The 26,424-nt window shown below is 51.2% G+C and overlaps 1 protein-coding gene across 1 annotated transcript in view; it reads right to left on the bottom strand.

Annotated features, from left to right (window-relative positions):
* Positions 1–4,850: 4,850 nt before the first annotated feature.
* WIPF2 (WAS/WASL interacting protein family member 2) overlaps positions 4,851–26,424 on the bottom strand; it is a 37,412-nt gene continuing 15,838 nt past the window's right edge. Inside the window, exons 2-9 of the mRNA XM_078865984.1 lie at positions 20,603–20,795; positions 19,216–19,345; positions 18,060–18,176; positions 16,690–17,386; positions 13,796–14,040; positions 12,747–13,004; positions 11,092–11,196; positions 4,851–10,680 (exon numbers count right to left, since the gene is read on the bottom strand). Of these exons, the coding sequence (XP_078722110.1) occupies positions 10,625–10,680; positions 11,092–11,196; positions 12,747–13,004; positions 13,796–14,040; positions 16,690–17,386; positions 18,060–18,176; positions 19,216–19,345; positions 20,603–20,665 (1,671 nt within the window). The 5' untranslated portion in view covers positions 20,666–20,795 and the 3' untranslated portion in view covers positions 4,851–10,624. The remainder of the gene's footprint in view (positions 10,681–11,091; positions 11,197–12,746; positions 13,005–13,795; positions 14,041–16,689; positions 17,387–18,059; positions 18,177–19,215; positions 19,346–20,602; positions 20,796–26,424) is intronic.

Genomic DNA, 26,424 nt, shown 5'->3' with positions numbered 1-26,424 from the left:
CTTTGTATTCCCAGCGGCGATGTTGACACATCACGCCGGGTACACATTTGAGTATGAGTCGACCTCGGGGTAGGCACAGAGGGCCGGTTCAGAATATCGTCACTGGCGGTGGCCGTGAGCGGGAATCGAACTCGGGTTGCTGGCCATTAAAAGCACAGCAGCAACTCACAATGCCAGAGTCGGGCAAAACCATAACAAAAGCCAAGAAAACCTCTGACTCCAGCGGGGGTAAAAAAACCTTACAAGCTGTCACGTATAACTCTAAACCATCACTTGCGGTCACTCGAAGGGCAATTATGGCAGCACTTCTCTGCACTGTAAAGTATAATACAGAGCAACAAAGAATAAAAATATCCACACCGAAGTGATTTCTTGCTCAAAGCAGCGTCGACAGCCCTGAGCCATATTCTTGGTTCTTTCGGTAAAAGTCACGTAGATAGAAAATAAAAATACTAATTAAAATAAAAGTAAAAAAACCACGACGTTTCGATCGCAACACAAGCGGTCTTCATTAGCCGCTTGATGAAGACCGCCTGATGATGACTGCTTGTGTTGCGATCGAAACGTCGTGGTTTTTTTTAACTTTTACTTTTAATTATTTTTATTAAAATAAATTTCATTTTTATTTTCTATCTACGTGACTTTACCGAAAGAACCAACAATATGAATCCCTGCAGTCACGAAAGTCAACATTTCACAGCCCTGAGCCAACGGTGGAAATGGGAAAAGTGCCCACTCCCAATGGCGGTTGACAAGGGCACGGCTCTCCCACACGGCTCAACCCACGTGTACGCTCGTCTCCCGATGAGCGCAGTGGGCGAAGTACGGTGTGAAAGAAGTTCAACGCGGTGTGCAAAAATCGCCGCGGTGTTGTTCCCAGTGCGCGCGCAGAATGAACGCAGCAGCGCGCAGTCTTTGGGGGGGGGGGGGGCGACGACATTTATCCATCGACGATTCGCACTGACAGGGGAAAGGCACCTCGACTCCCTGAAAGCTCTTAACACCACTCTCGACTTACATTTTGGTGACACATGGGCGAACTTGACGGATGGACGGCCCCGGTAATGAATCCGGAGCGTGGCGGTTTAAAAATTATAATATATACACACACAAAGCACACAAATGTACTTTGCCGTATATCATCATTGCCCATTAGTAACTATAGGGAGTGGTGGCGCAGTGGTTAGCACGCTGCGTGGGAAAAAAACCCGGTGACTCGAGTTGGCTGGCCGGTCACGGATAACGTCAGTGGCGGGTGGATTACCTGAAACCGGCCCTGGCTTTCCTCCGTCACCACGACGATTTCGCCAAAACCCGAGCTGACCAGCGTGGTGAAGTATGGCCAAACGAACCTCTATGACCGGACACCATGCGTGGAAGGCATTCGTCTAGCAGTGGAGTAATAGGGTTGTAAATGATGAGCTGAACTAAACTATTTTTTTATTTTACCAGGTAAGGCCCACTGAGCTGTAGAGCTCTTTTGCAGAAGTGACCTGGCCACAGATCATAGCTCAACGAATTCGAATATGACGTGGAAATGCATAGCAGTAGCCAAATACTCGAAACGCACGCCGATTATAAATGTGGAGGGAACAACCGGAGGACCCGGAAAAAAATCCACGCGAGCATGGGGAAAAAGCCACGAAAACTCCAAATATGCAGCAGGCATCAGGATCGGAATCGAAACCACGGCCTCCTGTAGACCAGGCGAGGTAGTTAACATCTCCTAGCCACCGTGATGATGAGAGAGAGACACGCAAACTCCAAATATACAGCAGCAGGCGTCAGGGTCGGTTTCGAACCCACGACCTCCTGTAGACCAGGCGAGGTAGTTAACATCTCATAGCCACCGTGATGATGAGAGAGAGAGACGCAAACTCCAAATATACAGCAGCAGGCGTCAGGGTCGGTTTTGAACCCAAGGCCTCCTGTAGACCAGGCGAGGTAGTTAACATCTCCTAGCCACCGTGATGATGAGAGAGAGACACGCAAACTCCAAATATACAGCAGCAGGCGTCAGGGTCGGTTTCGAACCCACGGCCTCCTGTAGACCAGGCGAGGTAGTTAACATCTCATAGCCACCGCGGCGCCCTGGAGATGGGAATCGCTGCTGTGATGGGTAAGCATCCTCTCCTTTGCAAACGCAACCCTTGCTGAAGTTATTTTCAGCCGACAAACTCTCACGAGATATGAGGTGAGGCATCGGCATTCGCTAGAGTTCGGTTCTTAACAATCAGCGCGAAAGTCGAGACTACGACGTTTATATTTGGAGGGAAAACGGGGGGGGGGGGGGGGGTTAGGTTCACCTGTCCGACTGAACGTAAGGCAGAACATAAAAGTGTTTCATAATATTAATCCCTGCAACTGTACCCATAAACAACATCCTATATGTCGCCAATTCAATTGTACAACACAAGACAGATAATAACGCAGGTAATAACGCGACAAAATAAGTGAAGGAAAAAAATACATCACAAAATTATAATACTGCACCGTACATTTGAGAAGCCGCATTTACCTCGGCACAAAAGAAGGTCATGGTCAAGGAAACTTCGATGATGCGACTTCCAAATGCGTCGGCCATGGCACGTGCTCGACTCGCGGACGCCGAGATGCGTGTGGCCGGGACTTGTTATTGAAAGGAGTCTTACGCTCGCAAAGGAACGCATCGAATTTGCACGCGCAAGGGCTCAATTCTTGTCCGAGTCGAAATCTCGTGAGAAATTGGTTCACGCGAATCCTCGGCAGCCTTCGCGTTTATTTTACTTTACCGGGCAAGGGCCCCGCTGAGCTGTATAGAGAGCTCGTTTTTCAGAAGCGACCTGGCTCTCACAAATGATAGCTGAACGAAGTGGCTTGTCATCACGTGGAAATGCATCGCAGCCCACTCTCTAAACCAGTGGTTCTTAACCTTTACTGCAGCCTGCACTCCCCCTTAGATCTCAATCGTTAAAACAATGTTCATAAACACATAGGGATCGATTAAACTCAAGAGTTACTTACGTGCCAGTGCTTTATTTGTCTTTTTAAATCCTTTATATTAAGTTCACTTGCTTGCTTGCACGCTTACGACCGTGCAAATCTTTCAGTCGTTTTTTAACCCACTTCCCGTGATCCAATCGAGCTGACATTTTGCACACAGACTCGTTGTGCGTGACAATTTATTTTCTTGAAATGTTTTTTCCTAAATTTTACACTTTTTAGGTAAAAATGAATTATATTTAATTACCAATTGCTTAATGGTGGCAGGCAATCATCTCACCCATAGGTGGCAGCCATCTCAAGCCAGAGGACGAGAGGACTCTAGCCGCCACGCATATAAAGGATTTATAGTGAAAAACTTTGTTTTTACGGATTAATTTGTACGGGTTAATTTTTTCGATTATTTACCTTCGAAATAAATCTGGCATGTCTCGCACCCCCAGAAAGGGCATCTCGCACCGCTGGTTAAGAGCCACCGCTCTAAACGTACGTTTCTAAATGAACATCAAATTGTTGATGACACCAGCATAGCAACAATTCCTCACATCGCAGGCGAGACGGTCATTGGAATTCACCCAAGCAATACAACAGAGACACAGTCGGTGTGAACTCCCACTGTACAAAACGGTCATATCGATTACGTTGGTTTACACATCCGTGCCTCGCAACGCTTCCATTTATCGCCAGCGTCCATCGTTCACGCAACATTTGCCTTCTCACGATTGCCGAGGAGCAACCAAGCTACCAACAATTGCCCAAAGCTCTGCAGTCCCCTATTCACGCAGATGCTTTCATACAATTAATTAGTGTGTATTGGTCTTTGATGTGTGTGTTTTGTCGGGTTGCGGTACGCGTGCCACCACCCTCGTTTGCACGGAGAGCCTCTCCTCTGTACCAGCGTGGACGGCACCCTCGTGTTCACCTTCTGAAGCGCTCGCTCGTCACCGTGGCGTGCGCGATGACCACCACCACCACCACCACCACGTGACTTTTCTTTCGTCTTGCGCGCGGTGAACTTAGCGCCACACCGCGTGGACTTAAAGCGTTTGTTTTCATTTGTTTGCTGGTGACTGTGTTTCGTATCGGAATCGCCTTCAGTGCCGTTGCTGCTGGCGGCAATAAAAGTTGTTTAAAAGTCAAAGTCTCCAGGTGCCTCGCTTTCACCAGGCACACGCGGAGTGACGATCTCTCTCTCTCTCTCCTTGTCGTCTGGCCGATGTGAACATGGCAGAGCAACAAATGCACTTTCACATCCAGGTGGTCAAGCCAGATAGCCGCGTCCGGAGCAGCGAGGGGAGTGCTATCGCGGACGTCTCGTTCGTATATTTGTCGATGGGGGGGTTGGGGGGGGTTGGGGGGGGGGCAATTGCGTCGTGATAGTGCACGGCCTGCTCTGAATGACCACAATGACACACTTATTGGAGAGTTATAAAGAGCTGTGTCCGGGAATTCTGGCTTCTATCCCGGAAGAAAATAAACAACACCGCTCGTCCCACATCCACACACGGCACAAGCAGCAGTAGCAGCACGTGGCGAATCCTTTAAAATCGCTCCACAAGCACGTGGAGCGAAACGTCGGGCGTCGTGCCGGACACGAGGAGGTACAATCCGAAGTCGCATCGGGAGGGACGCGTCATCTCTTATCTTGGCGTTTTCCAGTCGGTGTTACCTTAAGCGATTTTTTTCGCGAACAAAAAAAGCAATATCATCAAGATGAAAGGCGATCGCTTCTTCTATCGCGCTGTGTAATTATGGCTTAAACACTGTTGACGTCATTATAAATATATAAAAAATGACTTTTAATCTTCTCATGGGCGATGCGTCACACTGACGGCGCTCACGACAAGAAGGACGCGCGCGGGGGGGGGTGGGGGGGTAACGGCAGACTTTCCAAATTTATTACTTTTTGCCGATTTCCAGCACAGAGAGACCTTGTCACAACAGCAGGAGTAAAGAACAAAAAAAACAACATCACACACCTGTACACAACCTCACCGCGGCGCGCGGTGTTTACAGTAAAATAACAGCGGCGTACAGCGAAACGAACAAAGCAACGATCTTTTTTCTTGTTACGCACAAAAAAAACAAAACATCACGTCAATCCCTCGCGTGGGTGTTTGTGGTATGCGAAAGCAATTTCAGAGGTGCCCCGGGTTGATGCGCACAGTGACCAAGCAAAAAAAAAAAAATTTCATTTCGTGGTGGTTGATGCATCACACAAAATGCATCCGCTCTATGCCGTCGGGACAAAAATAAAACTATACGGACGCACGCGTTAAATAAGTGACACCAAACTCCTCGAAAGAGAATCAGAAACAATGGGGGAAATTACCCGGCAATAGCTTCCCCAATGAAGTCAATAGACAGATGCGTTCATTAAGGACAGATGCGAGTTGGCGCTTTGCGAACAAAAATTACTTTGGACCAAAACAACCCATGTACTGGAATCATTTGTTTAAATATGCTAACCCACACGCAAAATTGTATTTTGACGCAACGATGACACGGGTTTTGTTTCTCTCCCAACTTCCCTGCGGTTTCCGTGCGGCTGAACTTGACAACCATTCGAACAAAACGAGAGAGAGTACCCCCTTGCTTTGGTAGGCAAATGCCCTGCAGTGTCGAAAAGACTTAATTCCTACAAAATCCACAGGCCCGCCTTGAAAATCTTTCACATCGAGTGCCGTCAGTCGACGGAGCGGACGCAGCCGTGCCAAAAAAACACAAAAACTACCCATAATCTGTCTCATTTGCAGCGGTTGGCAACAAAAAAAAGAAGAAACCTTAGCAAAACCACAACTTGACAGCGTCGTTTTACACAGGCGGAGGAAGCGGCGACACGATTACCGGCACAGCACAGGGGCACGCGTCGGCAGGACGACGCTTACGGCAAAAAGGTGTGCGCTGGCGTGAGAAACGACGCGTGTGGATTTTAGTCCCGTGTTTTATTAATTTGCATAATCACAAAAAAGTCCCCCCCTCCCCCAACCCGGCCTTGATGGAATTTATGAAGTGATTTTGGAATAAAACATTCACAGTCGCTTTAATTCTTTTTTGTTGGAAGTCCTCGGGGGGCTGTTGGTCGGAAGAAGACTGGTCCCGCTCAACGGTAAGATCACACGCCGAGGAGGAATGGACAAAAAGGGGGGGGGGGGGGTGCGCGTGGAAGTGTGGGGGGTGGGGGGGGGGGCAACGCTGAAACGTTGACGGCGGAAAAGCTGGGGTAGAAAAATAGTTCCGAGTCCAGCGAGCAGGCATGAGATGGCGTGCGTGATCAGGAGGGGCCGCCACTTTGCAGCGACTCCGCGAGTCCTTCGCCGAAGGCCCAAACTTGCTCACAAGTCTCCCCCCTTCTGCCGGCCCGTCGCGACTCCTTCCAGCGACCGTGACGAGTGGCGGGCGGGTGGGCGACGTCGGAAAAAAAAATAATCGGCAGACCTGAAAAAAAGCCAAACCGCGACAAAACGCGCTGCGTGGACGGGGAGATTTTTTTTTCCCCCGACAGTCCAGCTGTGATCCAAGAGGAAGGAAATACATTCATCTTCATCGCCGCAACCACCTTAAACGCACCCGACTCGACACACGAAATGTTGTTTGACTTTTCATCAAACCATTTGCTCCCCCCCCCCAAAAAAAAATATATACGGTAAAAGAAATGTACACCTCGTCTAACCCCACCGCCCACGCGTACAACTGTACATCTTTAAAGACCGCAAGGGGTTCGCGGATGGTTTGGAAAATAACGCGAGCCCCAACTGCTCCTTGCTTGTACCCACATTTTTAAACGCTGTTGACACGCAAACCTCCCGGAGGAGAATAACACGTTAATCACACCATTAGGTACGTTTTACATTTGATTTTTTTCCGCAAATACTAAACGCGTCCCGTGTGAACTGTGTAACACCACGGACGGCTAATGGGGACACTGTCGGAATATTGACGTAGATGATCACCAAATTTAACGAATAGAAAATAAATTTCGATTTAAAGCTTTCGTGATTGCAGGGATTCATCTTCTTGGTTCTTTCGGTAAAGTCACGTAGAAGGGAAATAATAAAATAATTTAAAAAAACAAAATAATTCTCACGACGTTTCGGCCACAACACAAGCAGCCGTCCTCAGGTGAACAGGTCTGTCATTCAAACGCTGTCTTCCCGACAGACCTGGTCTTCACCTGAGGACGACGGCTGCTGGCGTTGTGGCCGAAACGTCGTGAGAATTATTTTATTATGTTTCATTTTTATTATTTTATTATTTCCCTTCTACGTGACTTTACCGAAAGAACCAAGAAGAAATAGAAAATAGTTTAATTGTTTCGCCTGTAGGGAAGTTGGCTGCCTCGGCTATCTTCGCGGCACGTCGTTCCCTCAACAGCACCATCACCTGCGGACTCTGCGACCATCATACGCAACAGGTGGCGGCCGAGTGCCGAACGGTATTAAACACAGTCCAAACAATTGCGGGAGTTCGCGTGTTAAAAAAAAGTAAAAAATGATCACGTGCAAAAACGTATGTGGAAATGAACATTCTTGATTTACCGAGGCTGGATAACTCTGGAACTAAAACGCATCACGCCAAAAAGGGGGGGGGGGGGGGGGGGGGGTTGATGAAAATTACATGAATAAACCGTGTAGCGGGGCCACACACTGCTGATGAGACTCATTAAATCAATAAACCAGCAAAGGGTTTGCACGGCTAAATGCTGCCGGAATACACTGGGTCTTAAAAGTCCCAAGGGGGCATCGACTAAAGGGGTTTTACTTTCATCACTATTACTTCGTAGGAAATGGGAGTATTAAAATAGAATATTTTTTTGTTAACATTGCAATGTGCTGCAAACATATAAAGCTGTTGTGTATAACTGTTTGTGTCTGTCCAAGACGAGAACACGACGTGGAATAAAGTCTCGTCCTAGGATTTTGGCCACAGTTCACGTTGTAAAACGGCGCGTTGTGCAAACGCTGACGCAGGGTGACACCGTGTGGCCACAGGCGGTGCCTACACCCACACGAACACGCGTTACGCAAAAAAAGACAATGATCCCCTGTATAGCGTGTCCACACAGTTGGGGCAAGTGCCGTTAGCGAGTAGCGCCTATTCAAGGCCGGCACGGCACACTTCGGGGGGTTGGGTGGCCAACACCACGGCCGGGTCGCCTTTGTCTCCCAAGCGGTGACGTTTACACACCGCACCATTGTACTTATTTGAGGCCGAATAGACCTCGGGGCGGCCCATGACCGGTTCAAATAATCGTTACTGGTGTTGGCCGTGAGCAGCAACGGAACTCGAGCGGCCGGGTTCGTAGCACAGCGCGCCGACCGCAACACGACCGCTTCCCACAACGCGCGTTACGCACACACACACACCCCCTCTAACCAACGACTGGACAAGGTAGAAGTGCAGCCCCTGCAACTCCCTGTTCATGCCACCGCTGGCCGAAAGACCTCCAACTCACAGGTAGCTCTACAAACGAGAGGTGGTCGATTGAAATCAATGATGATAATAACAATAAGCGTAGCCGTCCGTCCCTTAAGGGGGGGGGCACGGCCCACAAAGTGCGATTTGTCCTGGGCCCCGCACCCCCTCAAACTATGGACGGCCCTACCCACATACCCACATTATACCCCACCTACACGCAGAACTGTCGTGTCGATCCAGTGCCATGTACAACATTCACAATGCTTGGGTGGACGCAAGTGGCGGGGTGGGATTTAAGAAGCTTGCCTCATCGTTTCACCTACACTCCGCCCCCCCCCGCTCGAGGAGATCGTCGAATCGGCGACTTCTTGATCGCAAGTCCAGCCGCGTGCCAACCGCTACACACCGCCGTTGTCAAACCGCGAACTATGTGGCGCGTGACTCGTGACCAGTAGCAGCGAGAAGTGGACTGCGTGTTGCCGTGCCAGGTGCAGAATCGTTTTACACGTCCCCCTGACATAGCACGGGCCAGATATATTCACCGAACGAGCAACAGTTGTTACGTCACGTCAATTCATCGTTCGGCTCTTTCGCACCACCAGCAACTCCGTGGTCAGTCTAGGCTTCTCGATTGCTTCATTTCATCGAAGTGGCAGCCAAAGGTGGCGACCGAGGAGATTGAGCGATGGGATGGGCTCTTGTGCAGGAGCCCAGACCTGATCCGTAACATCATGTGACCCTGTGGGCGGGGGGGAGGGGCAGGTGGCGACGGACTTGGGGAGGCTTTCATTCAGCCGTGGATGGCACACGTCTGGTCATGACGATGATGATGATAAACCTCTCTCTCCGCCCCGCCAACTTCACCTCTAAAAAGCCATCCAGCAGTGGACACATCATGAATCAATTGTCACAAAAAAAATCAATGAGGAATGGCACTCCCACCAAAAAAGCGAAAAATGTGGATGATTGTTAAGTTCATGGTCTTATTCGGCTACAAATCTACGGGATAGCTGACACGGCTGATGGTGGAACGGCCAACGTGGGTTTCAAAAGGTGGAACTTGCTGCGATAAAATTAAGTGACGGAGCTGAATACACTGACAAGATCGGGGCGTTCAACTCCGAAACAATTCTCAAGTATCACTGATTTTTCTCTGTGAATCAAATGCAGCTTTTCTTTCCGTCTATTTGCCTATATCTGAGCGCAACGGTTGGGGATGTGTCTTATCATCTGCTAGATATGTGTGTGTGTGAGACCCGAGCTGCAGAACTTTATAGACATTTGACTTTGTGAGGAGAGCATCTTGTAATCCACAGAATATGCTTCCCATTCATCCTCAACAATTGTTTCCCCAACTACAAACACGTTTAATTTATAAAACAAGCAAAAATCGATCCTCACAATCACGATACGTGCATCGCATTCTGCGCACAAGAATTATTCACAATTCGCACGAGAATTATTCACAATTCGCACGCGTTCACAACCTTAAAACCTTTGGAGGTCGTCGCATCGATCCATGCCCGCTGCAGACTCGACACGCGCCGCGAGGCCTACAAATATACAGCACCAACGACGACGCGGATTTGCAATCGTCGCCACGAATATCGACAAAACCATCGAATTGTCGAGTGGCCCCCAAATGATTACGTCCACAGTTACGTGCCCTTTTCCCCTCCTGCCTCTTTTACAAAAATCGCTCCAAGTGGATTGGCGCCACCTCTCACAGTCTCTCTCCGCACCTCGACCAGAACCCAAACGCGGTTCGCACAAAGCTTAAATTACCGGCGACGCAACGAGCAAAGGAGTACAAAACACTGACCCTCTTTATGCGCGAATGCCAGAGCCCCTGAAAGGGCCCTCCCCCGGCGGAGAGAGGAGAAGAGAGGGAAGTTACAGACTCGTCGCGCGCGCAACCCCGTGCCTATCCACACGGAGCACAGACACGCCTCCTTTCGCCCCCCACCCGCGCCGTAACTACACGCGGGAGAGACGCACAGCGCTGTTTGTACATTAAAAAAAAAATACAATCGACGGTGAGAGAAAATAACTGAATAAAGACACCCATGAAAAGAACTAATCGTGCAGCAAAATTTTTTTGTAGCTTCCTGCGGTCGACCGGAGGAGTTTCCTGCATTGATGAAGGGCGCCAACCAACCGCCCCCCCCCCCCACGCCCCAAACCACCGTCCACGTGGTGGCTTTGGACGGACAGGACCTGAGGATCACCGCAGCGGCGGGATGGGTGGGGGCGCCCCTCGCCGCGTCGGAATGGAATCATCTGCAAGAAACAAGAGCAGCGGCGGCGACGTTCAGTGTCAGTGGGGGGCACGCGGAGGCGGCATGGGGGGGGGAGGGGGCATGGTAACCAAGCGGCAATGGACTGTGCGTTGGCGCAAGTGCGCGCACGTGCGATTGTGCGCGCATGTGTGCATATAAACGCGCAAGTGCTTTTTTGCGATTGTGCAAACATGCTTGACGAGCGTAGCCTATCGTGTGCGAGCGTGTTGGTGAGTGTGTGGGTGTCTGGCGAGCATGTTGGCGAGCGTGTTGGCGAGTGTGCAAGTGTTTGACGAACGTGGCCTATCGCGTGCGAGCGTGTTGGCGAGCGTGCGAGTGTCTGGCGGGCGCGTTGGCGAGCGTGTGCGTGTGAGCGAACAAAACGAGCGTGATGTCGGTGTGCGAGCCGCACTTGGCCGGTTGCTGTGGCTGGGGTAAGTCTTGGGGAAGTTGTGGAACTGCTCCGGGGGTGGGAAGTGCTCCACCGGGTGGAAGGAGAAGCGAGACTCAAAGTCGTCTGCAGGGAGGAGGGGGGAAGGGCAGAGAAAATTTCACAACACCACCGCAAACATCTCTCTACGGGTCACAAACATAGCACGCGGGGTGGCGGCATTACTTCACACTCTGATGGAATTTCATCGTCATCAGCCACCATCGATCCACTTCGCCGTCTCCTGGGTGGAGCGTAACCTCTCGAACCGCTTTCCAAATCCTTTGGCTGCCATTGAGGTCCATTATACTAGTAGGAACCTCCTGGTTACACTAGCCCACAGGGGATCATTGTGTCCGTCCGTCCGTCGTGCCGGGAGGGGCTGGGTGGGGATGGAGGGGCTTGGTAGGGAGCTGAGGGTGAAGAGGGGCTGGGAGGGGAGGGTGGGGAGGGGCTGGGTGGGGAGGGTGGGGCTGGGTGGGGGGTGGGAGGGGTGGGGCTGGGTGGGGAGGGGCTGGTCATCCCGTGGTGCCCTTATAAAACTCAACGTTTAACCTACTCACGCCGGCTTGTGCCCGCCCTCACAGTCGGGCATATTTGCGGAATACACCACGGCGCTGTTGACCCTGGCCATTGACCGAGCAACCCAACGTTCCTACCAGCTCCCTCCGTGACGTCTGGCCGTGACGTGTCCTGCCCCAATGCCCGCTTCACCGTCCCCCTACGGCGAGAATTTGTTCTAATTAACCCGGTTGTGTTCTCCCCAATCCGAGCATTTATTTTCTCCCTCTCGCAAAGCAAATTCCCGCAAACGTAAAAGGAAGCGCGACTGTGAGGCTGCGAGCCATGCAAGGTTGCGCAATGACTCACCTGCTCAGTCATTCGAGTCTTCGTGGAAGTTGGGGGGGGAGGGGGGTCGCGATTTGATTCGAGAATGGGTTCTTAGTCTCGTTTTGTTTGCGGTTTTCCTCATTGTTATTTTTGTCCTGTTCCTCGGTTTGTACACTTTCTTTTGCCCCACCAACAGTCGCGCGTATATGATCGGCACAGACGTGTGTAACGCTTGTTCAACTAATTCCACACCGCACATAGCCAACCACGCTAATGGGAGATCTCACGATCGATGCTCGCGCGTAATATTTGACGCCCGCAACGCGAGCGTGTATACAAAACAATAACATTTATGCAAATTGACGAATCTACGCATCGTTACACCCCCATCATCCTCGCACAAAACCCGTTTTTATCATACCGTGCAGTCAGGGGCGCCACGGTGGCAAGATGTTAGCTACCTCACTTGGTATACAGGAGGGTCATAGATTTCGATCCAGACCCTGACGCCTGCTATATATTTCGAGTTTTCATATCCTTCCCGTAGCCACGCGCATTTTTCTCCGGATGCTCCAGTTTTTCCCTCCGCATTTAGAATCAACATGTGTTCAGAGTATTTGTCCGTGAAAATATTTCGTGATGATAAGCCACGGCATAGAGCTATCATTTGGGGTCGCTTCTGAAAAAGAGCTATACAAGTTCAGTGGGCATTAACTGCTAAAATAAAAAAAAACTGTTTTACTTTGACAGTTTATTAGATGAAAATCAGATTCGAGGTCAGAGGTCAGAGGATTCCCGAGTCTCACCTCCCATGGGCGACACGAGGCCGCCGGTGAACGGGTCCCGGGGGCCGTTCCTGACGTGCGGAGGGGGAGGAGGGGCGGCACCGAAGCCGGTGGGGCGGCTGGATGGAGGGGGCGGCGGTGGGCCCCCACGGCTCCTCCCGGGGGGAGCCTCGGAGGTGAAGGGGGAGCGGCCGGAAGTAGGCGGGGGCGGCGGCGGTGGCCCCCTCAACGTAACGCCGCCACCGCCGTTCCTCGACGGCGGAGGTGGGGGCGGCGGGCCTACGGGACGATCGTGAGAGGCGGGGGGGAGGGGGGGTCAGACCGCCGGACCGTCGATAACTTACAGGCTTCCTTTAGTCAATACCACCCAGCATCTGCCGGACGCTGCCACGTTGGGGTGCGGGGGGTCGTTGGGTCAGCGTGGCTTGGAGAAGGGACGGGTTCCAAAACAGGAGCACCGGTTCAGATGTCACTCACTCGATGGGTAGCTCTGGCCGGGGTTTGAACTCATGTTGGCAGGTTTCGTAGCGTGGCGGCTGCGACACCATCGCTTCTCGCCGCCCGGGACAAAGTGTCTAACTTATAGTTTACAATTAAGAGGTGGGGGAGTGAGGGTGTGAGAATCGGCGTAGAGGAGCCACACGGCGGGCAGAGGCCCGGACAGAAGCTACCGCAGCCCAGCAACAACGACAATAACGATGACAACGTCAACAACGACAACAAGGACAACCATGACGACAACAACCACAATGACGACAATGACAACGATGACAATAATAACGACGACAACAACAGCATTGACAAAGACAATAATGATGACAACAATGACAACGACAGTGACAACAATGACGCAATGATAAAAAACGACCACAATGACAACAACGACACCAATGACGACAACAACGATGACGACGACAACAGTGACAACGGCAACAACAATAACAGAGACAACAATGACGTCAACAACGATGACATCAACATCAACGACAACGAGCAGCAACGAGCCAGGGGAGCAGCAGCTGCACCATCCCTCCGGGATGAATAAAACGATGACTGCGCCATGGACTCACCTGACCGGTGTGGAGGTTCCCGGCTGGGAGGGGGTGGCCGGCTGTTGCTGCTGCCCACAGGCGGAGGAGGGGGCGCCGCCGACCTCGGTGTGCCACCGCCGCCGCCGCCCGAGGGGTGGTACAGCGAGTTCTGCCTCTGCGGCAGTGCCGGGCCGTCCGACACGGAGTGCCGGCTGGGCGGGGGCGGAGGCGCCATGCCACGGCCCGACTCTCCCCGGTGAGCGGGCGGAGGCGGAGCGCCATTCCTACGCGCGGGTGGCGGTGGAGGGGAGGGGGCAGACGGCAACGCGCGGTCACCCGGGTGTCATGCCAGCGTCATGCCAGCGTCACGCCAGGGTCACGCCAGCGTCACATCGACGTGCGCGTGGTGGTGGGGGTGAAGCCGTGCCCACCGCTGGGTATCGCTTCGTCTGTGCCAATTTGCCGGGTGCGGTCGCGGGCAGCAAAGTGGCCCGGTCAACACACGAAGCGCAAAGCGCCACGCATGTGCTACGAATCCGGCAACACGAGTTCGATTCCCGCTCTCAAACAATAACGGTGGCCATTCATCTGCGCCGTTTCTGGGCCTTGCCTAGGTAGACTCAGCCTCAAATGTGTACCTGGTGCAATGTGTAAACATCGCCTCTATGGGTGTGGTGCTGGCCACCCACTCCCCTATTGTGCCGTGCCGGCCTTCGTAGCTTCTCACTCGCCGCACTTGCTCCAAAGTCTGCGAAGGCTATATGGGGGATCTTTGTCTTTGTAGGATAACTCACAATGCGTCCACCCAAACAAAACACAAAAATGCTCTCTTATCTTATGAGAAAAGCTCCTGCCAAGTGCAAAAAGATAGAGACAGAGCGAGCCTGCCCTGAATTGTTCTACCCCGTTCCAGTGGTGGAGTCTGGCACACTCGATGGACGAATTATTTATACATGAATCACAGTCCTAATTGTTGGACATACTATGTGCACGTTAAAACACCGCTTGATGATTAGTCTACCACTACTACTACCACCACCACCATGTTCCTGTGAACTTGACTCATTGATTCCTCCACCCGTGTGGAGGACTGGATCTCTACCAGACGCTGACTGTTTCGTCTCATCCACCGCACTTGTGTCCAACCACCACCACCACTACGCTGCAGGCCAACAAGAATGACTTGTACAAAAAAGCCATATGAAACGAGTAGGGGGGTTTCTCAGATATTTCACTCCCACTGACTGTGTCAAATACATCAGTGAGATTAAAGTGTAGCCACCCTATAAGGATCGACTTCAATGGACAAATCGGTGCGTCGTCAACACGGCTGTCGTCTGCGCTTAGGCGTCTGTGGTGCCAGCGCCAGGGTGGCGAGATGTTATCTCCCTCGCCTGGTATGCAGGAGGTCGTGGATTCGATACCGACCCTGACGCCTGCTGTATATTTGAAGTGTGCATCTTCTCCCCGTGGATTTTTCACCTGGTCCTCCGGTTTTTCCCTCCAACATTTAGAATCAACGTGCGCGTATTTTGCTGCTAGAAATTCCCACACGAGAAGCACTATTTGTGATGCCTAGGTCGCTTCTGAAAAAGAGCTGTACAGCTCAGTGGTGCCTCACCTGGCAAAAACAAAATCGGTTGAGTTGCTTCGTTCACGCAAAGATAATTATCAAAGGGGCACGACGATCGAGAGGGCGCACGGAATGCGTGAGAAACGGTGCCAAAAAAAGACACAGTGCGGCCACGTGGCATTTAAAAGTCGAGGTGCAAGCCGGGGGGGGGGGGGGAGGCCTCCATCCCAACCCCTTTGCCACCTGATGAAAAAAAAAAATTCGCCAACGTTACGTAACAAAGCCACCGGGGAGCGGGGGGGGAGTTACTCTCACAAGCCGCTGCTGTGTGTTTGTCTCCGGCGGCTGGACAAGCGTGCGGATTTTGCGTACGGCGGGGTTCACAAAAGTTTTCACAATTCGTCACGCTCTGGGCAATGTGGAGAAGAATGCCAAAATTTCAGTTCTGCAAGCTAACAGTTTTGCAAAAAAAAACACACGACCGCGCCATGGCGTCGTAAGCGGGTTGGGGGGAGGGGGGGGTAGAATAACCAACAACGAAAACAAACACATTGTCACGACACCCTCGAAAAAACCTTTACGTGCCAAGGGATAAAAAGGTGAACAATTAAAAAATATTTTTAATCCTGCGTTTGTTCGGCCGCATATAACTAAGCTGGGCTTTTCATGTATGTATGTATGTTGAACGTCTTTCGCACTGTACGTAGTCAACCGTGCTACCCCGCAAGTATAGAAAGTTGATGGTCTCAGTTTTCTTGGTTCTTTCGGTCTGTTTGGTTATTAATGTTAGATTGGGTTTTCCCATCATGAAACTGATCATTTCTCAAGTAGGCATTACAGTCACACAACATCGCCGGGCTGTCTGTGTGCAGACCCCTGGTTGTACAGTGGAAAACGAGATAAAAGTCTACAAAGACAAAGACCAGATCCCCCATTAGAGCCTGAACAGACTATTGGGGCAAGTGCTGTTAGCGAGCACCTATGAAGGACAGAAACGGCACACGATGGAGTGGGTGGCAAGCACCACGCCCGACCGCCTTTGTCTCCCCAGTGGCGATGTTTACACACCGCATCATTTACTCATTTGAGGCCGAGTCCATCTAGGGGAGGCCCAGGACCGATTCAGATAATCGTCACTGGTGTTGGTGGCCGTGAGCGAGAATACAACTCGGGCCGCCGGGTTTGTAGTTCAGCACGCTAACCGCTACACCACCACTCCCCGGCGTGGCTCGGTTGCACAGCAGAAAAAAATATGAAAAGTCTCCTCACACAGATACACAAATACACACACACAACGATCGCTCTGTAAATGAACAAACGGCCACGACGCTTGCAAACCCCCATGGCCGGGCCCCCTCACCTGCTCGAGTAGTGGGGGGGTGGCGCGGGGGGGCCCCCCTTTCCGTACGAGTGGGCCGACGGCGTCAAAGGCTCCCGGTACGGTGGGGGAGCGTCCCTCCTCATCGATGTCCTGTGTGGGGGCGGCGGTCTGTCCCTGCCTTGCATGGGGGGCGGCTGGCTGCTCTGACGCAGCTGCTGCTGCTGCTGACTGTTGTTGTTGTTGCTGCTACCGCCGCTGCCGCTGCCGCTGCCGTACTGCCCTCCCGCGCCCGCGTACGACGAGTGGAGCGACGAGGCGGGCCTGGGCGTCGCCGGGGACGCCGGGTAGGAGGGACGACGGGCGCCGGGGGATGCGGCCTTGGTGCCGTGCGGCGGCGGCGGCGGCGCCACGTGGTGGGGTTTGCTCTGGCCCGCGCCGATACGGTAACCGGCGGGGTTGCCGGCGCCGTACGCCTGGTGGGCCGACGACGACGACGACGACAGCACCGACGGTTCGGGCGCAGGGCCGTTCAGGTTGGTGGCGACGCTGCTACTGTACAGCGAGGAGCGGGGGCGGCTAGGAGGGCTCGGCATTCGACTGCTGCTCGTGCCGCTGCTGCTGCTGCCGGCACTGGAGAACGGCCGTGGCGTCAGGGAGATGCCGGCGGGACGGCCGCCCGGCGGCGGGTGCATCGCTCCTCGGCTCCCAGCACCGCCGCTGCTGATGCTGCCGGAATCTTTGGTAACGGATAAGGGCGGAGGCGAAAGTCCGTAATACAGTAGGAACCCCTCTTAACGACGGTAATTTGTGCCACGAAAACCGGTCGTTAAGTGATTTGGTCGTTAAGAGAGTACAGGAAAGACACGTTAAAGGATTCATTCGTTCCGATAGCATTGAAAGTTACCCTTTTTCACCCAAAAAACGTACTTTATAATAGTTATACAATGGATATTAATACATAAATATAGCAACAACATTATAAACACACAATATTTTAAGAAACATGGTTAATCAATGCATAAATTCATATTTACAGGGGAATGGCCGATAAGCGAACACATTGGGCTCTATGGAGGCCCGTCGTTAAGCGATTAGTCATTAACAGGGGTGGTCGTTAACAGGAGTTCTACTCTAATATGAATACGATAAACTATCCCCATTTGCCATTCGCGCCGTTCTCATAGCACAAGGCTATCTCGCACGAAGGCACGGTGTTTCACAGACGTTAGGCTTGCAGTAGTTTCGCAGTCGTGGGGGCGACGTTGCTATGCATAACCTCATTTGGAGAAAGATGATGGCACACAATGGCCTACTCTTTTCAAGTGATGACCCCCCCAGCGACACGCGCAAACACGGACACACAAACACACTCACAGCCCTCCTAGTGCCATAACCACGCTGACCCTTACCTCCATTGTCCCGTGCTGTGGTAGGACGCAGTTGAGGGACGCCACCGGCAAATAGCCCGCCAACACCACCGCCGCCACCACCACCGCCACCGCCACCGCCGCCCCCTCCCTTGGGTTCTGCGATGTTGAAACCACCGTGTTTCAAGTCAGCACAGACTGCCAGTGCAGCAGCGGAATTTCAACAGGATGCGAACAAGTCAAACTGGCTTCTCTGTGCCAACTGGAGATGCGTGTACGAGCGTGCAAGCGTGAAATTTATCGCCCTTTTATTAATCCACTGGCGGACAAAGGCCTCCCCTCGCCCGCCGGTCATAATGGGGTTGTTTGCCCATCCTTCACCGCGCTGATTAGTGCGGCGTTGGTGAACCCGGGTGGAGGCGGTTGTGCACCCACGACCGGTTGAGATATTGCTCGCCACCGATGTTAGCCGTGGCTGCGAAACGACCTCAGGTTGATGATCGGCCAGTGTGCTACAAAAACCCAGCATCCCGAGTTCGATTCCCAGCTGAGGCTAACGAAGTATATCTAAAACCGGTGTTGGGCGTCCACTAGGTTGACTCAGCCTTAAAACGAAAACCTCGTGCTGCGTGTAAATATCAGCACTGGGGAGATAAAGGTGGCCGGTTGTGGTGCTGGCCAACCTCCCGCTCGTGCTTGGATCTGGCCTTCATAGGTGCTCCCTCAAAGTAACTGTCTCTGCAGTCTGCTAAGGCTATACGGGGGATCTTTGTCTACGTACAGGCCTGTAAGCTCGTGTGTGTACGAGTACGCGTGCTTGTACAAGCATGCGTGTGCACGTGCGGTCGTGGCAAGTCAGGGTGTTTCGGCAAAATCGCCGCGCAGCTCAAAAATCCTCGCCGCATGGTCTCAACATGCCGTGACACGGAGGAGAAACACACACAGCCCGGGAGGAGCACGCGTCCCTCCCTCAATCATTCCTATCCCTCCCCTCAATCCATCCCTCCCTCCCACACTCTCTCCCTGTTCCTGTCTCCATCCCCCAAAAGGCTCGCCTCATCTCTCCCTAGCTCCCTCTTCCTCCATCCCTCACTCCCTTCACCTCTTTCTCTCGTACATTCCTCCGGCCATCCCTCCATCCCAGCCACCCACCTTCCCATCCCGCCCTGTCAACCCCCCCGAGCGCCGACTCACTCACTGTCTAGGAGGGGTGCGCTGCGGTCGTTTGTCACGATCTTCTTCAGACGCGCCCCACTTTGAATGTCGGAGAGCAGCGCTCCCCTGCCCCTCTGCTCCGTGCGCGGTAGCCTGGGAGGCTCAGTGTTGGCCTGGAGACAGATGAGCAAGCAAGCATGCTGATTGCCGGGGCTGTGTTCTTTATATACATGGAAGACACAAACTTATATTTAGTAGATATATAATTAAAAAAAAACCTCACCACATTCGTCAAAAACTCTGTTACGACGTTAAAAAGCTAAAGTATATTACAGGTGAGGTTTTTTGTCAATGGAGTGTCCATCTTATGCTGTAGCCAACACACCTAGGCTGCATCCGAATTAGTTTCTGATACAGAAGACTTGGTGTGAGATTTTAGTTGTTGTTTTTTACGGCAATTTCAGAAATATTCTAGTTAGATTTTAGGGTCGTTAACATAGCCGCGTGATATCCCCCCCTTCCGCCCCCCCCCCCCACCATTAAAATTACAATTCAACCACTGCGCCACACTGCATGCAACCAAGCGCTATCCAGGCGCAAAATCCTGCTTAGCTTCCGAGATCCGGTGCAATCAAGAAATCAGGTGCATTCTGGGCGGTTTGTGGTCATGCTTGTAACAAAAATTAACTTGATCACGCACCTTAGGACGGTCTGCATAATAAAAAAAACCTGGAGGCCCCCAGCTAAAGTACAACGCGTACGAGGTGCTGGGAATTGAGTCAATCAGCAATAGCCACACGAGATGACATTGCACGCTGTTGCGATGATGGCTTCAGGAAGGGAGGGCGGAGGAGGAGCAAGCATGAAATGTACGTATAACTTTTTTATGCACCATACATAGCCCCACCGTGCTAAATGTGACATCATCACGTTAGCCAAAAAGGCAAATAGCTCTGACTGCTGGTTTTTTACCGATGTTCTTGGAAAAAAATTCATTTGGTCAATTTTAGGCCAATTAGCGACGCAACTTTACGCAAAGAAACTGTATTCACAATGGATCACGTTCACCAGGATTATCGTTAGCCTCGCAAAGCAGACGAGACAGGCAGACGGGCACAAAGACAGACGCACAGAGACAGGACAGACTGACAGACTGACAGACGGACAGACAGATATATGGACAGACGGATGCACAGATGAAGAAGAGCAGGGAAGAGATGGACACAGAGCGACAGACAGACAGCCAGACAGACAAAGCCAATGAATTCACGCCGTCAACACCTTTGCTAGAAGGCTTTAAAACAAAGCACCCCGGTACGGTGAAAACAGTTATTGTTGTTTTCCCGAGTTATAATCCTTGACGTTTTCATTATTTATTTCTGGCTGCAAACTTCCAGAGGCACGCGAAGACACCCGTTTGGCGGGCTTACCTGCGAGAAGGTGGGGGGCGGGGGAGCCGCGGGGGGTGGCGGGGGTGGGGGAGGGACTGGCATTGTCCGCTTACGACTTCTAAAACGCAAATCACCCAAGAGCCGTTGGGGGGGGGTGGTGGTATGTACGGATGCGTCTCTCTCGCCTGCCGATGCCGCTCGCGGATCGTCGGCCCCACCTCCCCGCCCAAACCTGCGAATGGCAGCGAAAGTACGGGGGGGGGGGGGCACCTCTGTTTAGCTGGGGGGGGGAGGGGGGCAGGTGAGTGCGACCGGCCGAAACATCGATACGTGATCCGTCCGCGCATTCAAATCGCCTGCATGAGAATACATTTATCTTTGGTTCTTTCGGTAAAGTCACGAAGAAAAATAAAATAATACGGAGAGAGTCGCAGAGAGTCGGCTAACATAACAGTCAACACCCTACCTGGTTGGTTACGTTCTTCCAAAGATTGCTAAATTTAAGAGAGAGACAAAACACAGACACGGAGATAATCAACCAGGTGGGGTGTTGACTGTTATGTTAGTTGACTCTCTGCGTTGTATTGCATTACATTTCTAAGTTTACTAGGTTTTGTTTTCTCTTTCATTTGTACCTGATGATGATTGCTTGTGTTGCAATCGAAACGTCGTTTGCTATCATTTAATTTATTATTTTCTCTTTCTACGTGACTTTACCGAAAGAACGAAAGAGTAATTCCTGCAGTCACGAAAGCGCCAAATCTAGTGAGCATACATTGCTTTAGGAAAGCTGACGGATCTCTTCCCTTTCCGGGCTCGTCGCTGGACTGAACGAACAGAATCGACGAGAGACGGAGGGAAGAGATGAGACGGACAGAATGAATGGGACACAACGAAGGAGATCGCAGGAAAAACAAGATTGCCAGTAGGAACAAAACAGAGGTAACACAAACAAGACCGAATATAAAACAGACGGTATAAACGAGACAAGACAGACAGCACAGAAGACACTGAACAGAGGAAACAAAACTAACGAGGCATCGAGCACTAACGAGACGGACGGTATCTAAGGACGAGGCAGCGCCGATGCTAATTCTAGTACGAACAGGAACACCGTGTACGGACGAGACGATGCAGGCAACCCGGACGGGACGTACAGCGCGGCGCAAACCAGACGCGAGGGAGCCCAGTCGATTGCACCAACCGAGTCACGAGCATCGAAGTCGCAACGAGCAATCCGAGTCGCGAGGAGGCGAGCGTGCACGGACACGCTCCCGGCGGCGCTTGGCTTTCACCGAAGTTTTGAGAGACCGCACGGGATGCGGCTTGGAAAACAGACGGACGCACGACTGACGAGGGAGGAGGAGGAGAGCTCGGAGGCGCTGGAATTACACTCGACGGCACAGTAAATAATTTAAACTGCGTGCGTGCAAACACCTCGCTGCCGCGGAGCACGCGGAAACCGTGCAACTGGGATGGCATGCTGCCGCACGACATTCTCATGGTAGACATTCGCAGCCAATTGATCTTTTCCCAACAATCCATATACGCTGCTGCCCTCTCCGTCACCTTGGGCTACATTTTGACAGTTTATGTGTGTGTTGTTAGTGTGTGCGTGCGTAGGCGCGCATGTGTACGCTGGTCTATGGGGAGCGGTAGCGTAGCGTTACGAACCCGGCCAAACGAGTTCGATTCCCGCTCACGGCCAACACCAGCGATGATTATTTGAACAGGTCCTGAGGCCTCTCCCCCTGGGTCAACTCTGACTCAAATGAGTTCCTGGTGCCATGCGTAAAAACATCGCCACTGCAGAGACAAAGGTGGTCGGGCGTGGTGCTGACCACCCACCCCCCTCGTGTGCCGTGCCGGCCTTCATAGGTGCTCTAGAACAGCACCTTCCCCAAAAGTCTGTTCAGGCTATATGGGGGATCTTTGTCTTTGTTTACATGTGTATGCTTGTCTGTCTGTGCGCGTTTGGGTGCGTCTACGTGTGTGTCTGTGCATGCGAATTCGTATGCGGATGTGTAGTGCAGCGGTTAGCGCGGGTTCGCTTCCCGCCCACGGCCAACATCAGTGACAAAGCTGAGCCGGGCCAAGGCCACCCCCTTTATCGACTCGGCATTAAATGAGCAAGTGGTGCGGTGTGTAAACAGCAGCGATGGGGGAGACCAAGCCAGCTGGCTGTGGTGCTGGTCACTCGCCCCCTCGGGTGCCGTGCCGGCCCTCACTGGTGCTTGCTAACAGCACTTGCCCAAATCGTCTGCGAAGGCTGTACGGGCCGTCTTTGTATGTGCAGTGTAGTCCTTCGGCCTATTGGCGCTACAACGTCCTTTGGACTCTTGGCTCTACAGACCAATATCATCCAGCAGTAAACTATGGACCGGTTTTTTTATACAATGGATGTCACTACAGTATACACGAGTTGTTTTGCGTGTTAGTCGATAATACACTGAAGTGTATAACAAATACTGGTTGTCTTGAAACACTTTTTTGAGATTCAAATGTTACTACCTAAGCACAGTAAAAACATTCCAGCAGAACTCCTTTGTGCCAATAAATTGTCCATCCAGATCAATTGAATTTACAGACAAACACTGCCTTTACAGACCAATGACATCTGACAGCATTTGTTTAAGCAAGTAAACTCCCGACCATTTTTCGACCTTGTGGGCATTGCAGGCGTGTTAAACAAATACTGCCTGCCGGGTCAGACATTATTGACAAGAGCACTCCATCTAAACAAGAGTGTTGAACTCGCTTCAACTGTTCTCGTTTAATCTTGATTTGAAGCTTCCGTGACCGCAGGAATCCATACTCTTTGGTTCTTTCGGTAAATTCACGTAGGTAGAAATAAAACAAAATAATTTCGATTCAAAGCTTTCGTGACTGCAGGGATTTATCTTCTTGGTTCTTTCGGTAAAGTTTGACCCCTGTGATGTAAGATAAAAAAGTTTAGCTGGAGGCATATTATATTTTTTGCAACATTAAATTGTAATGTATGACTTACTGTTAGTAGCTCAGCTTATTGGTGAGTATATTTAGTATACTGATGATACTGATGTAGTTTATATTTTAGTTTTTTACTTGGTGGTTTAGTTGCTGCAGCTCTATACTATTAACATTCCTTCCCTTTATTAATGCTAACCCTACTCCCTCCCTTTGATGCTGCTAATCCTGCATAATGCACGGGCATAACATGACTTTGAAACCCCCTGCCCACCTCCTACGCATTCCACAAGTAGTGACTAATCCCATATCTGCATTTCCCATAAATATGCTAAATTCCTCTTGATATGCAAATTACTTTGCAAAGGCGCTCTTCCCCCTCCAACCCAGCTTAAATATACGCTGCCAAGCCTGGTGGTGTTCATTCAGACGCTGTCTTCCCGACAGACCTGTTCTTCACCTGAGGACGGCTGCTTGCGTTGTGGCCGAAACGTCGTGAGAATAATTTTATTATGTTTTATTTTCATTATTTTATTATTTCCCTTCTACATGACTTTACCGAAAGAACCAAGAAGATGAAAACAAAATAAATCACGACGTTTAAACGTGCTGCTCGCTGCAGACATCGCGGCTATCGCGATTTTCACCCGAGGACGGGCGCTTGTGTTGCGTTCGAAACGTCGTGATTTATTTTGTTTTATTTCTACCTACGTGACTTTACCGAAAGAACCAACGGGTATGTACTCGTTTACTCCGTTGGCACCTCGCGACCTGTTTAATACTGGTCGCGAAAGCCTACGTGTTAAACTGTTTTATACTTGTGTAAGGTGTGAGATCAATTCTTAACTAATAATGATCATGATGACGATGATAAAGAGAGATGTAATTCAAAGGCTCGCAGACCAAAATAACAGGCAAACACACAACCCTCGTTTCCCCATGCAAATTAGACAACATTCTGTTTGACGTTCCACTCTTTCCGCGTGCGGTGTAATGGTTAGAACACTGGACTTGCAGTGCAGAGGTTACCAATTCAATTCTATCTGATGATACCACCACCGCAGTTGCTACAACGTGAAAGTATTTATTTTTTTGCTATTCCCCCACTGCCTCTGTCCACCCCAGCGGTATAGATGGGTGCATCCCAGTTGGTCGATCGGCAGGTGGCGTGTGATTGGCCAAAGTGTGGGGAAAACTCCCATCTCTTCCATGACGCCTGGCCGGCGCGAAAGAGTAGGCCAAAACACCGTTCCCTCTAGGGTAGAAGTCCTTCCGTCAGCAGTGGTGTCGTGAGAAGGCAATTCTAAGCTTGTGCCTCTACACTTCTCTTGATCAGGAAGTGCGTGCGAGGTAGCAAACTCTCACAATAAATGCCAGGGTCATGCAACCTGAATGGTGGAGGCAAAGTGTTTATGTATGTTGAACTTCTTTCGCACCATACATAACCAACCGTTACTAATCGGAGGTGCGGGGGAAGGTCAACAAACTAAACACAAAAAGCAGTTCTAAAGAAATGATTTATCAATCTAGATGATTTAAAAGTGGATAGCTCCAGTGGCTTCCTAATATCAGAAGGAAGAGCGTTCCAGATAGCCGCAGAAGCACATCTGAAAGCGCGCGGTGCGGTGACCGTCTTTATTCAATGGCGAGCCAAAGGCCGTTGCGAGGATGACCGGAATTCACGTGATGGTTTATGCTCCTTCACTAGATCAGCAAGGTATTGTGGTTCATTCGTGACAAGCACTTTATCTGTGAGGAAGACGAAATTATAACGAATTCGCTCGGAAACCGGAAGCCAATGCAGCTCGACGAGCACCGGACGGACACGGTCGTATCTTGCGGTACCCGTCGCGACACGAGCCAAAGAATTTTGTACACGCTGCAGCTTGGCGAGTTTGCGAGTGATGTTTACAACTGACGCGCAATGCGCCATTAAGAGGAACCAAACATCACGTTCCTTGTTTGTCTGATGGAGGCATAAAAGATAGCAACACAGGAATTTTACTCGATGCGTATCGAGTAAATGGCGGCGGACACAGCAGAGCGGTTGAGAGCCCATTTGACGCTTGTTTACGGAGATTTGCTGGTTCGAGAATAGCGGCAGCCCCGGTTAATACCGCGGGCGGAATGACACCAGAAACGTACCCCCGCTGTCTGCACCGCAGCAGGCATCATTCAAGATCCCGTGGCATGACCCCAAAGAGAGCAAGGGCCATGTGTGCCAGCATCACGGGGACACAAAAATCATATAATTAACATAAAACAAAGAATGTCACTGGTTATTGGCCAAGCACTATCCCCCGTTTCTGAAACGTTGCCAGCAAAACACTTGATTGGTATTGCCCAGCAGCAGCAACATCATCCCTTACTCGGCAGGATCCACCTGGATAAGAGAGAGGGTCTTTGGACTCAGGGAGCCTTTCCTGAGAAATAAGTTAATACCTCAGTGGGCTTTGCCTCGTAGGATGGGGATGGTTTAGTTCTATTTTTCATGTCTTTGGGCGATTTTTTTTCCTTTCCTGCGCTGCTGTCGAGTTTTTTGTATTGTTTATTGTTGAAACATTCTCACGTGCCCCAAATAAAAGAGCTTTATAGCTCATCGGATTCCTTCAGAATGAATAAATATTCGGATTCTGAAAACAAATGTAAATAACGCGCTTAGCAAATTCTACAACTACCGGAAATAACTTATTTGCGTCGAGCCAAGGAGCAAATATCGACGCCCTGCGAACAAATGCCGACCGTAATCGTCCGTGGAAACGCAGCAGTGCCTTTGTTGACAGGCTTTGTGGCGCCGTTACGAATGGCGAGAATTCCAAAATGTACTCGGGAAAATAATTTGATCTCCCCTTGTTGAGGGGGCCCGTGCTTTGTGTTGCGCTCACAAACAGCATTCTGTTTTCTCTCCCCTACCA

Source organism: Lampetra fluviatilis, chromosome 21, assembly GCF_964198595.1.
Source record: "Lampetra fluviatilis chromosome 21, kcLamFluv1.1, whole genome shotgun sequence".
Lineage (NCBI taxonomy): Eukaryota > Metazoa > Chordata > Hyperoartia > Petromyzontiformes > Petromyzontidae > Lampetra > Lampetra fluviatilis.
This window is presented reverse-complemented; position numbering and strand designations above follow the sequence as displayed.